The sequence below is a fragment of the Hyla sarda genome, chromosome 11 (genome assembly GCF_029499605.1).
Source record: "Hyla sarda isolate aHylSar1 chromosome 11, aHylSar1.hap1, whole genome shotgun sequence".
Classification (NCBI taxonomy): Eukaryota; Metazoa; Chordata; class Amphibia; order Anura; family Hylidae; genus Hyla; species Hyla sarda.
The window spans coordinates 29,452,039-29,465,789 of NC_079199.1; the positions used below are offsets into that span (position 1 = coordinate 29,452,039).

The window sequence follows — 13,751 nt, forward strand, 5'->3', positions numbered from 1 at the left end:
ATATACAGTATGTCTGTGGGGGCACAACCAAAGACAGAGGGGGCCTACAGCTATATGGAGGTACAGAGGGGGCATACAGCTACATATGGGGGCACAGAAAGGGCCAACAACTATATATGGGGCACAAGGTGGACACTATTACTGTGGGGGGCAATAAACATGGGGAGTTTGTAAAGAGGCGGGCATCTTGCTAGTGAAAGGAGCCTAAACTGTTTGTCTGGCAGATTTTATGGAGATAGTGAAGAAAAAGAAAAATGTAAAATCAAAAACATCACCTGTGATTCACTGGATATAACTGTAATCACGTATATATGGGAGGCAGGACCTGTACAGCTGGTAACTGTATGCTAATTGCATGTGGCAATATTGGTTAATTTTTATTTATGTTTTTTTGGGGGGATGGAATCAGTATCGTTAATGGGTGTCCCGTGTTTTTTCACTTGGTCACCCTAACCATAAAGATAATTATATACCAATACAAACCTTAAGGTAATAGATCACCACACCAGTGCTGAGAATATCATCATCCACTGCAATGAGGTGAGGTAAGCCAGAGTCTCCTATGGTCACCCTGGCTTTGCCCTCATTAATATCCACATTGTACTGCTCCATAAGCGTGGCCTTATCTGTCCACTTATCTGTCCAGTCTTTGGTGAGCTGCTCAATCTGTAAAGCACATAAAAGTTTAAATGTACAAGAATGCAAGTAAAAAAAAAATGTTTTTAACCCCTTAAGGACTCAGGGTTTTTCCGTTTTTGCACTTTCGTTTTTTCCTCCTTACCTTTTAAAAATCATAACCCTTTCAATTTTCCACCTAAAAATCCATATTATGGCTTATTTCTTGCGTCGCCAATTCTACTTTGCAGTGACATTAGTCATTTTACCCAAAAATGCACAGCGAAACGGAAAAAAAAAATCATTGTGCGACAAAATCGGAAAAAAAACGCCATTTTGTAACTTTTGGGGGCTTCCGTTTCTACGCAGTGCATATTTCGGTAAAAATTACACCTTATCATTATTCTGTAGGTCCATACGGTTAAAATGATCCCCTACTTATATAGGTTTGATTTTGTGGCACTTCTGGAAAAAATCATAACTACATGCAGGAAAATTTATACGTTTAAAAATGTCATCTTCTGACCCCTATAACTTTTTTTTTTTTCCACGTATGGGGCGGTATGAGGACTCATGTTTGCGCCGTGATCTGAAGTTTTTATCGGTATGATTTTTGTTTTGATCGGACTTTTTGATCACTTTTTATTCATTTTTTAATGTTATAAAAAGTGACCAAAATACACTTTTTTGGACTTTGGAATTTTTTTGCGCGTACGCCATTGACCGTTCGGCTTAATTAATGATATATTTTTATAGTTCGGACATTTACGCACGCGGCGATACCACAGATGTTTATTTATTTATTTTTTTACACTGTTTTATTTTTTTTATGGGAAAAGGGGGGTGATTCAAACTTTTATTAGGGAAGGGGTTAAATGACCTTTATTAACACTTTTTTTTGCAGTGTTATAGGTCCCATAGGGACCTATAACACTGCACACACTGATCACTCATCCTGATCACAGGCGTGTATTAACACGCCTGTGATCAGCATTATCGGCGCTTGACTGCTCCTGCCTGGATCTCAGGCACGGAGCAGTCATTCGTCGATCGGACACCGAGGAGGCAGGTAAGAGCCCTCCCGGTGTCCGATCAGCTGTTCGGGACGCCGCGATTTCAACGCGGCGGTCCCGAACAGCCCGACTGAGCAGCCGGGATTCTTTCAGTTTCACTTTAGAAGTGGCGGTCAGCTTTGACCGCTGCTTCTAAAGGGTTAATACCGCACATCGCCGCGATCGGCGATGTGTGGTATTAGCCGCGGGTCCCGGCCGTTGATTAGCGCCGGGACCGACGTGATATGATGCGGGATCCTGCGTCCTGCGTCGTTAAGGGGTTAAACTTACATGCAAACTGCATAGGGGGCCGTGCAAAAAAAAGGACCCGTGGCCTTTCTAAACATGTCTATTTTTAGTAAATATATTGGGAATACTTATATATTTACAAAAACAAACAGGTCAGGAGAGGCCACCAGATCAATGACAAAAATTGAAAAGAAACATTCAGGAACTTGAAGATATGTTTTCTGACCCAATAAATAGGGAATTCTAAGTTTTTAAAACCAATTCCCCCAATCGGGGTCCACAACTATTCGGCAGAACCCCTCTCAGTCTGGATTCCACATATTGTACAGACTGAATAAGAAATGTGGTGGTGCTGCAGGGCAATAGAAAGCCTTTTCCTTTAATATTATCTTTACTTTTCCCAGAAGGGTAATGTATTTCACACTAAATTTGCAGTTTGAAATATTTATAAGCACATAACTAGGTAAATGTATTATAATATCACAGTTATGCTATACACATTACATTTTTTTTAAAGACCTATATATTGTTTTACTTCTTACTAATAAAGGAAATAATGAGATTTAATGTTAGCGCAACTATATACTGCTTATGTGCTTGTTCTATTGTCCACATTATGATCATTCTGCCACCTTGTGATCATTTTGTGCAACACACCAGTCAAAACAATCATTTTCAATCATGAAAATACAGTGTGAAAGGAAAGGGTTACTCCAACATTAAAAGGAACCCCCCCACCATAGATTGGGAACGTGCCCTAAGTAATAAAGGTTCACAGGCTAAATGTTACATTTTTAAGAGCATCCTAAATAGATCTTGTGAATGACATATACCCTATGGAGACAAACGTATAATAGGAGAAGACCAATGTGGGTAACCAAAACAATTAGGGATGTGATAAAGGATAGGAGGAAAGCATTTGGACAACTAAAACAAGAAGGTAGTGGGGAGGCCTTAAAACTGTTATAAAGAGAAGAATAAATTCTGCAAACAAGAAATAAAATTAGCAAAAATTGAAACAGAGAGAAGGATTGCCATAGAAAGTAAAAAGAACCCCAAAATATTCATCACCTACATAAATAATGAAAAACTAAAAACTGAGACTGTTGGCACCCTGAAAAATAATCTGGGTGTAATAGTGGAGGAAGATGAGGAAAAGGCCAATCTGCTAAATGCCTTCTTCTCTAATGTATTCACACAAGAAAATGCAATGATGGATGACATAAGTAGGGATAATGTAAATTCTACTGATAATTTCATCTGTTTAACCCAACAAGTGCAACATCGCCTTAACAACATTAAGGCCCCTTTCACACTGCTGTTGCTCCCCATCAAGAATGGCTGTTAAAGTCTCTCTTTTTTTGTGTGTGTTTTTTGAAGGGAATAGCAGGAGAAAAATACTTTTTTCTCCCGCTATTCTTCCCAGCTCCCCCGACGGTCATCACATTGCCGTGTCATAGGGACAGTGTGAAAGAAGCCTAAAACACGCAAATCACCAAAGGAATTAAGTACCGTGTTAGACAGACCCTTATTCCTTATATTTAAAGATTCTATTATGACAGGGAGTGTTCCACGGTACTTTTTAATATATTTATTAATGACCTTGTAGAGGGATTACAGAGTAGAATTTCTATATTTGCAGATGACACTAAACTGGGTAGGGTGATCACCACAGAGGATGATAACATAACATAATATTAAAGATGGAGGGATCTACCCTCCATCACTGGCACTATGGTGAGTATCATACATTCACCATGTGCTACCAATATTTCACTTTGCTTTCGCTCACAATGGGCATTAATTGGGGGTCTCTCACACCCTCCAGTGTACACCTCCAATGCTATATTGCCCCACACAATAATAGTGCTTCTTTGAAGGGGTACTCTGGCCCCAATACATCTTATCCCCTATCCAAAGGAAAGAATGGAAAGATTAAGTCCGTGTGCATGAGCGAACAGCAGAAATAACGCGAGAATGCGCATGACGAATATAAGGAAAAGAAGGAAGCGTTAAACGAAAATAAGGAAGCATGCGAGATTTTCGCCATAAGCCTATTGCCCTTGACAAAGCCAGTACTCTGGCGAAACGTTGGGGAGGCTGGTAACATTTTACACAGAGATCCTTGGCAGCAGCTGATAAACCAAAATGAACTGAGCCAAATAAAACTTCTCTGCAGAGTATAGCACTGGAGGTGAATATTGGAGGGTGTGAGAGACCCCCAATTAATGCCTATTGTGAGTGATAGCATTGGAGGTGTACACTTGAGGGTGTGAGAGACCCCCCAATTAATGCCCATTATGAGCGAGAGAAAAGTGAAGTATTGGTAGCACATGGTGAATGTATGATACTCACCATAATGCCAGTGATGGAGGGTAATAATATTACAGGTTATCGATACTAGATTTATGTGGTTAGAACTTTAATCCATGGATTCATTCTGATCGCCATATTTGAGTCAGGAAGGAATTTTTTCCTCTCATTGTTTTTTTTTTTCTGCCTAACTCTGGATCAACACAATAGGGCTTTAGGTTGAACTTGATAGAGTCTTGTCTTTTTTTCAACCTTATAAAATATGAAACATTGGGAAATGTCTTCCTTGTAAGAGATTAATAGCTTTAAATTGGTATTGCTTCAAATTAAATTTATTCCCTATACTTACCCGCAGAATAAGGGAAAAAAACATCCCCTGCAACCAATGAGGCGCACCAGGAATGCAGCGCACTAGTAATTCTATATCCCGGAGTATTCCTCAGTTTTCTAAAGCAAACCATTGCGGAGCGCTGCTCAGAGAAAATGAATACATTGCTGGATGCACATCGGGCCTCATTTATTAAGGCTTTTCCGAGTAGATTTTGTAGTTTTTTTTTTTGTGTCGCATGTGTTGTGTGACAGAATTTCCGACAAAAGATCAAAAAAAGAAAACCCTACTAACTCTATACTTTACTCAGAAAACACTATAAAGGGGTGTGGCCATCAGGGAAAAGGGGCGTGTCTCCAAAAACCCTACATTTTCTAAAGAAACCTACAAATTTACTAATCCTTCCACATAAAATGTGGTGGATTTAAGTCCTGGAAAACTCGACAGCTCAGAGCATGACTAAAAAGAGCAAAACGTAGGGAAAAATCACCAAATACAAGAAACAATAGTAAATACCATGAAAAAATGCCTGAAAGAAAACTAAACCGGACTCTTATGAGTGAATGAGGCCCATCATGTGTAACATATTCATTTCTGGGGACATTTTATTCTTTGTTCTGGTCATACAAGTGGTCAGACCCCACAGTTCAGCTAATTATCCCCTATCCTGTGGATAGGGGATAACTTATGTGTGAGAATACCCCTTTAATTCAGCATTATATATTAGATAAAGTCTGGTAATCCAGAACTTGTCTTCATCTGACAACTTCACTACAACATGATATTTCTCAAAACCAGAAGCATAATGCGGAGGCAGGTAAGTTCAGCTTCAGGTAAGTTCAGATTAATGTAATAGTCTATGTAACATATAATATACTAATGCCTTTAAAAAGATCTTGTATAGTGGCATTAGAAGTATAAGGACTAATGAGATAAACTTGAAAAACAACCAGTCGTGGATTACATTAGTAGTAAGTATTTGGAATGCAATCATACAGAAAACCTAGAATCCTGGGTGTGTAATGCATGACTGACTACGTAAGATTTTACATTCACCTTTAGTTCATTCTGTAGCACCAGTTCTGTAAGGTTTCCATCTCGCTCCTCACTGAAAGAAGGACTGATTGTTCTCTGCATAGATAAAGTGTGACAACATATCTTACAAATATGTACGGTATAGACATAAAATAGAAACATTAATGATAATTATCATTATCACAGATAGTAAGACTGGGTTCACATCTGCATCGTAGAGCAGACAAAAATGCAGCATTTAGTATTTTATTGTCTAAAAATGACACACACCATGACTGAAATCCACAGGCCCCATTACAGTCAATGGGATCTGTCGGGCCCCATTAGTGCCTTAGATCCCCCTGCTGCAGTATTTTCATTGTTTTGCTCCAAAACAGAGCAGAACAGAAAAACAACAACATTTTAAAACTCATACAAAGTCTACAGATATTTGCCACACACTGACACTCCAACTGGATAAATGAGAAGAACGTACCATTTCGAAATTTCTCAACATGGCCTTTAATCTGTTAATTTCTTCCCTGAGCTCTCTGATCAGTTTTACATTTGCATCCTGGGAAAAAAAATCAATGAAAGATTTAAGAATATATTGTCAATTTAATGTTAGTTAGTATGTATGAAACATTCAACAAATGAATGAATGAGTATGTAACTATTAAAAGATATATAATGTATTTTTCGCCGTATAAGACGCACTTTTTCTTCCCCAAAACTCGGGTCGGTCCCTGCGGCCATCAACGGCCGGGACCCGCGGCTAATACAGGATATCACCGATCGCGGTGATGCCCTGTATTAACCCTTCAGACGCTGCGATCAAAGCTGACCGCCGCGTCTGAAGCGAAAGTCGGGCTGTTCCGGACCGCCGCGGTGAAAACGCGGCATCCTGAACAGCTTACAGGACACCGGGAGGGACCTTACCTGCCTCCTCTGTGTCTGCTCCGTGCCGGGATCCCCTGCATGGCCGGAGCTCTCCTTCGACGTCATCAAGTCGTCGCGCACGCCGTCCCGTCATCCAATAGGAGCGGCGTGCGTAGTGACGTGATGACGGCGACGGAGAGCATGGATTCTGGGGAAGAAGACGTCCGGAGCGTCAGGGAAACCCCGGGGACGCGGTGACAGCGATGGAGCGACATCCAGGGCAGCAGTGATGGGTCTGGAACGGCGGGGACACGTGAGTATTACCTCCTATCCAGTGGTCTTCAACCTGCGGACCTCCAGATGTTGCAAAACTACAACTCCCAGCATGCCTGGACAGCCGTTGGCTGTCCGGGCATGCTGCGAGTTGTAGTTTTGCAACATCTGGAGGTCCGCAGGTTGAAGATCACTGTTGGGTGCAGAATCTTTTTTTTCTAGATTTTGCATCTTTAAAATTGGGTGCGTCTTATATGCCGGTGCGTCCTATAGGGCGAAAAATACGGTATATGTGAATAAATCACATTAAAAACATCATAAAGTATAACTATTCACTGTCTGTAAAGCTCCTATTAGACAGAATAACCAAAGCAAAGTTTCCCATAGTAAGGAAAGCACAAACAATCTTTGACAACTTTATTGTGTTGGATATCAGACTATGCCTTATGCTGAAATCAATCTTCTTTTACATGGGGGACTACATTTCTAAAACTGCGCATATTAGGAAAAAGATTTACAAATCTATAACATTTAGTCAAAATTCAGACCAGGCAGTCTGGAGAGGCACCACATTTATCACCATCACTATAATCCTACTGTATGATATATTTGGTACATATTTTGACACGGTTGTCTAACTTAACTCTATTTTTTGGTTGACTTTTTTTTACAACATTATTTAGCAAGAAAACTTTGGTGCAATTTCTTTTTAAAGCCACATGGACATGTGAAAAGTTTCGATCAGACAGGGTCTCAGTGCTTTAGCAAAGTGAAGTGTGCAGTAGTAGCGTGCCTTATTCCCAGCTCAGCGCTCGGCCCATCTAATTAAAGATGATGCCTTTACCTGCAATCAGACTTCATTCAGCTATATCTTCGGACTGGTGGAGGTCTCAGCACTGAGACCTCGACCGATCGAAACCTTTGACATGTCCCTGCAACACAGTAACGCTTTAAAGGTTGCTATTTGTACACTACTCAAAGCAACTAATTTAAAAAGCAAGTTCAAATGGATCAGTTGTGTGGGGTGTATCAAATATAAACCTATATAAAAGGTTTCAAGATCCTTTTACAAGACTGTCTTTCATACACTTCTACATTGTTTCAAACACAATGGTTCCCTTCTGCGGTCAATGCTTTAATTCCAATCCAGGGCACAGGGACAAAAGAACTTTTTATTTCAACATATTTATCCATGGTCAAGTGAAACAATGACAGAACTGATCCTAAACCCTGACATTCAGTAGTAACAGCAGCAGACAGAAAGTAAAAATCTCTGCTCAAGATCAAATTGATATATGCGGAGAAAAGTAATACTTAGCAATACTTGCCTCATTTACTCTGGGTTTATTGATGATGTTTTTGGCATTTGAAGCATAGCGTAAGGTGCTCATGGTTTCGTTGTAACTACTCTGTGCTGGAGACACAGCTGAAATAACCAAAATAAATTGTAATAGAAAGCAAACTAATGTAATAAACAGTAAGTGCTGAACAGATAAAAGCCTACAATTCATTGGTAACATATACTTAATCGCCTATTCTGTGGGTAATAAATGCAGTTACTGAGCATATCCTTGCCATGATAAAATTCTGTCAGATTAAATCCAATGTCAGATCCTTTTCATCTATCGGGGGGAGAGTCAAGAGGCTCCATATACATTAGCCGGTAGGCCACTCATGCTAAAATTGGAGGGTCGGCTGACCTTTGACTAATGTAAATGGGGTCTTTACTACATAGTGAATAAATATTAAAGTCAGCAGAATGAGCTCAACAGTATGCAAATATTTATTGTCAAAGAAACAAACGTTATTGATTGCATAGAAATATGGAATGTATAAGCCTTCTACAAAACCAAATACAATGAAAAAGAAGATATAACAGTACAGAATAAAACAGTATGCAATATTTGTAGACCTAAGTGAGAAAATAAAGCACCTAATGCTACAAGATATAACAAAAAAATATACAGATTTATGGACCCATTATATAAAAAAAAAAACTAAAACAAATTGTGTTTACAAATGGGCAGTCAGTTTAGGATAACATTTTAGATTCTTCATTACAATCCATATTTAAGAGGGGAAAAAAAAATCTTCTTTGACACATAGTTCAATGACTAAAAATATTATTCTGTAAACTTAGCATCCGGTCCTATTGTACCATCGGTAGAAGTAAAACAAAAAGTACACCAGCATTCACCATTTGGGGCTTTTTTATTTATTTATTTTTTTTAGATATCCTAGGCAGAGATTCCTTCTGTAGCGGGCCTTACTGAAATTTATTGGTGCTAGGCCAATGCAGACCTGGGCTCTCACCACTGCCAGGCTGTGGGTCTGAAGTACAGAATTTCTGCCAATGAAATTCAGCAGTGTGAATGGGTCAATGGAAAACCCATCCACACCAATATTTTCGTTATGCAGCAGAATTTCCAAGCGGAATTCCGCCCATTAATTCCATAGTGTGAATGTAACCTTATTGTCACTCACATATAACACATGCAGTTTCAGGAGTCTTTTTTCAAAAACGCTTAAAAAGACCACTGCATGGGTTGAAAAGTCATGTGTTTGCAAAAATAATAAGACGCCATTTGTTCAAAGTTGGTGGACATTTTTATTCCTCGTTTATATATTATTTCACTAAATATTGCGTCATTCATCTAGGAAACAAGAAGGGGAAAAATCTGCTTGCACTGTTTCAACACTTAAAAAAACAAGGAAAGTAAATAAGTAACTTACTGGCTATCATGATTGTTTTTGAGTTGCCTCCAAGACTGTCCTTTAAGAGCCAAGTCAGAATGGAATCTCTATAAGGCACAAATGGCTGACGTCTAGATCCAGTTGAGCTGCTTCCTGAGGGGCTGCCTGGGATGCCGCTATCCCCTTCACTAAGGATACTGTTGATACTTTGACAGCTACTACTCATCTGAGAATTTTGAGCTATAAATCAACAATAATTTTAGATATTAGCATCAGAGAATTTTTTGAGTTTATGCAAGATAAAAAAAAAAAAAAGGGGGGGGCTGTGACTGATACTGCAGCTCTGCTTCACTGGAGAGAATGGAGATGAGTTACAATACCAAACACAGTCTGCGGAGAAGAGTAGTGCTGTTTATGGGGAAAAACAAGCACAATTTTTGTCCTAATCACAGGAACCCCTTAACATAAATATACAATGTTTGGCCATATAAGGAATTTATAATGCAGAGATGGTTTGTTAAGTTTTTTGGTCCTTTAAAGAAATCTTCCAGCAGTATGGTTAAAATGTCTGCAGGAGTCTGTACAACAATGTATGTATTATAACTGGATTACATTACACCAGTGGAAAATTATCAGTCGTACCCCCAAGTTAGGTATTTATGGCGTATCACCTATCTAGACTTTAGCCTATCTTGAGCTCAGAGGTCTAGTTCACTGATTGCTGGCAATAGTGCTCTTAATGTATAGGTGGCCCTGCTTGTGCAAAGCTTTTTGTACTGAAATCTATAGGAAATACAGAAAGAAACAAAGTCTGCTGGCTAATAGACTAAAAGAGAGGGCCATACAGAAGTGGGTCATATCCCCATTAAAGTAAATGGAGAGTGTGCCTGCTCTCCCGAAAAATTAGGATATGACACAAATATCTAAACTTAAAAGGGCATCTGTCACGTAAATTCATCACATGAAAACACCCCCATCGCCGAGCAGGGGTTGATTGTATTTCTTCGGTTTTATGTATTTTTTAAAAGTATTTATTTTTCTAATTTTCAAAGCAAGAAAAGAATAAAGTAGAACAAAATAAAAACATACTCCAAGTAGCCACAGGAGCAAGTCCCAGACAGAATTCTTTATTCTTAAAAAAATAATAGTTTATTCGATGGCCCACCGTGTCAGAGAGACGATGCAGAGGGTCCAATGTGCCCAATGGGCCACAACACCTCTCTGCACTATGTCATGCTGCTTTAATTGACACACACGGCTCGCTTATCCTGGCACAAATCATTTCAGACCAAGTGGGATTAAAATAAAAAATAAACTGTTTCAGAGAATACTAATTATAAAACAGATCATTTTAAAAGGTTACGAACAACTGTGAAAAACTTTAGTACTTATTATGTTACAAAAATAAATAAAAATGTTTTCACAGATCTTTATTAAAAAGATAGCTTTTCTTTTCTTTTCCAGTCTCTGCTCTGCATTCTACATATGCTGACCATGTGATAATCCCCTGAAAATTGCCTTCTGTGTGCTCGCCTCCCTATCAACAGCCTCTGTGTGTGACTTCCTCCATGCTAGTATCTCAAATCTACAAATTTCTAAGACTATTTAAACAATTACTTTATTCATACAGAAAACAAAATCAACAATAAAAGGAAATATAAGCGTTAAAGATACCCAAAAACAAACAAAAAAAAAGTTTTAGTTATATTTCTACTACTACAAAGCATGACCCATGTCTGGCATTTTTCTCAAACAGATTTTCCCTTTCAAAAACACAAAATCCCATACCTAATGCAGAGATGACAATCCCAAGAGTCACCAAGGACCGGTTTATGTTTGAGCCTTCGGTGAGGCGGTCTTTGCAGTAATTTGGAGAAGCTCTTTCACTACAAGAAAACTGTGAATGTAAACAATGCTTTATTGAACATGTGCCAACCCTTAATAAAATATCTTCGTTATACCTTCCTGCCAAGTCTACCAGGTTGATTTTGCTGGCAATTTCCGATGGTAAATTATCTTCTAACATAGCCTGTGTAATAAAAGAGAAGTTATTGCAAAATTTGTTTAGGGAGTTAATCCCTTCAAAATTTCTTATAGGGGCACATGGACATCATAGATGGGGTTCCCTTGCTATAAGTCAGTAGAGAGCGGTACATGATGTGGTGGACCCTGACCACTTGTGTATCATGTGGTCAACCATTCATTTGACTAGCTGGCATATAAAATTACATTATTTCCTCCTCTGTGGCTTCATTTGACTAGCAGTAGATTTGACCATCACTATTCACAGGAAGGAAGCTATATTTACATACAGCACATACCTATGCATATGTATACAATGTGCAGACAAGTTTAATGAATAATTTTACAACAGAACTAAACATCAGGATCTTAGAATGTCTTGATTTAGGCAAACAATGATCATCCCCTTCTGTGATCAAGACAAATGTACAGGGGTATACTGTCTGTAGTGAAAAGATTTATACAACCAAAGGAGTAGAAAGTTTTACAAAAACCATTATGTAATTTGCATTTTGCAGCACTTACCTGTGTGTACTGGATGGTAAAGATGGCATGAGAACGGCTGCTGGCATCATGGATATGGGTAGCTGCTGTTATTCTACAGTAAAAGACAACAATCACAATTATCCAACACTTGAACGTATAAATGTGATTTGAACATTCACTACTCATTTTAAAAACAATTATCCAAAAAGTATACCTATTTGGTACTATTGAGACAATTTTATGTATTGATTACACAAACACATAGACGTCTATGGACATTGCTCTAACTATGGATTTACAACAAGATATAAAGGTAAAGTATGGGTATAGCTATATTTTGACACACATGCCAGTTTTCTGGCATACAAAAGTTGCTAATTGTTGGGGAAGCTTCATCTGTGCACAAATATGCAATTTTCTGTCTGTTTTCTCTGCTGTTCATACTTATTAAAAGTGGAGTTCTTAGAAGTAGTTGGGCCTTCTACAGCCTGACACACACACAGTATTATTTACCGTATATACTTGAGTATAAGCTGACCCGAATATAAGCCGAGGCCCCTAATTTCACCCCAAAAACCCAGGAAGAGTTATTGACTCAACTATAAGCCTAGGGTGGGAAATACATCATCCCCCCATGTCATCATCCAGACCCCCGTCATCATCCCCCCCCCCCCTTCATCATCACCGCCTGTCAATCCCTTCATCAGTGGTCTTCAACCTGCGGACCTCCAGACATTGCTAAACTACAACTCCCAGCATGCCCGGACAGCCATCGGCTGTCCGGGCATGCTGGGAGTTGTTGTTTTGAAACCTCTGGAGGTCCGCAGGTTGAATACCTCTGCGGCCTTCGTCATCATCCAGACCCCCCCCCCCTTTAGTTTTCTACTCACCTCCCCTCGGTGGGAAGGAAGGGTGAGCTGGTCCAGGCCATCTATACTGCATGGACCGTCCGGTGGGGAGGGTTAGTCGTTCCGGGCTGTCCATTTTCACCGGGGGGGGCCCTCTTCTCCACGCCTGCCCCGGACTAGTGACGTTGTCATGACGACAACGCACAGGGACGTTCATGCGCAGGCTGCAAATGAATGTCCCTGTGCGGCGGCATCAAGGTAACGTCACTAGTCCGGGGCAGGACCGGAGCGCGGAGAAGAGGGCCCTCCCTGAGAAAATGTACAGCCCGGAACGACTAACCCTCCCCGGTCCCTGCAGCATAGATGGCCTGGACCATCTCACCCTTCCTTCCCACCGAGGGGAGGTGAGTAGAAAACTAAATGGCGGGTCTGGATGATGACGAAGGCCAGTGGTCTTCAACCTGCGGACCTCCAGAGGTTTCAAAACTACAACTCCAGCCGATGGCTGTCCGGGCATGCTGGGAGTTGTAGTTTTGCAACATCTGGAGGTCCGCAGGTTGAAGAACACTGAGAAAGGATTGACAGTTGGAGAGTTCACTCGAGTATAAGCCGAGGGGGGAGTTTTCAGCAAAAATCGTGCTGAAAAACTCTGCTTATACTCGAGTATATACGGTACCCTAGAAATTGTCATGAATTACAGTTGAAATCTACTCTAAGGGTACATTCCCACACGGCGTATTTGCTGCATATTTGCTGCTGCGTATTTAAATTTTCTCTGTTAAAGTCAATGGGTAGGAAAATACGCAGCACCAAATACGCAGCAAATACGCAGCAAAATACGCCGTGTGGGAACGTACCCTAAAAGTTGATGTACCTTTCAGTCCAAAGGCAGACAGCCAGCCACAGACGTTTCATTTGTATTAAGAGACATTTACCTTCTAACATATTTTAGTGCATCTAAGTCTTGTAACGTTTTAC

General features: G+C 39.9%; 1 protein-coding gene across 3 annotated transcripts in view; it reads right to left on the reverse strand.

Annotated features, from left to right (window-relative positions):
• The window catches only part of STARD9 (StAR related lipid transfer domain containing 9), a 196,253-nt gene that overhangs the window by 59,597 nt on the left and 122,905 nt on the right, over positions 1-13,751 (reverse strand). For all 3 annotated transcript variants that reach the window (XM_056545834.1, XM_056545833.1, XM_056545835.1), the window contains 8 exons: positions 11,965-12,037; positions 11,379-11,446; positions 11,206-11,303; positions 9,457-9,657; positions 8,052-8,149; positions 6,068-6,145; positions 5,614-5,688; positions 484-666 (listed from right to left, as the gene is read on the reverse strand). In XM_056545834.1, coding sequence (XP_056401809.1) covers positions 484-666; positions 5,614-5,688; positions 6,068-6,145; positions 8,052-8,149; positions 9,457-9,657; positions 11,206-11,303; positions 11,379-11,446; positions 11,965-12,037 — 874 coding nt within the window. The remainder of the gene's footprint in view (positions 1-483; positions 667-5,613; positions 5,689-6,067; positions 6,146-8,051; positions 8,150-9,456; positions 9,658-11,205; positions 11,304-11,378; positions 11,447-11,964; positions 12,038-13,751) is intronic.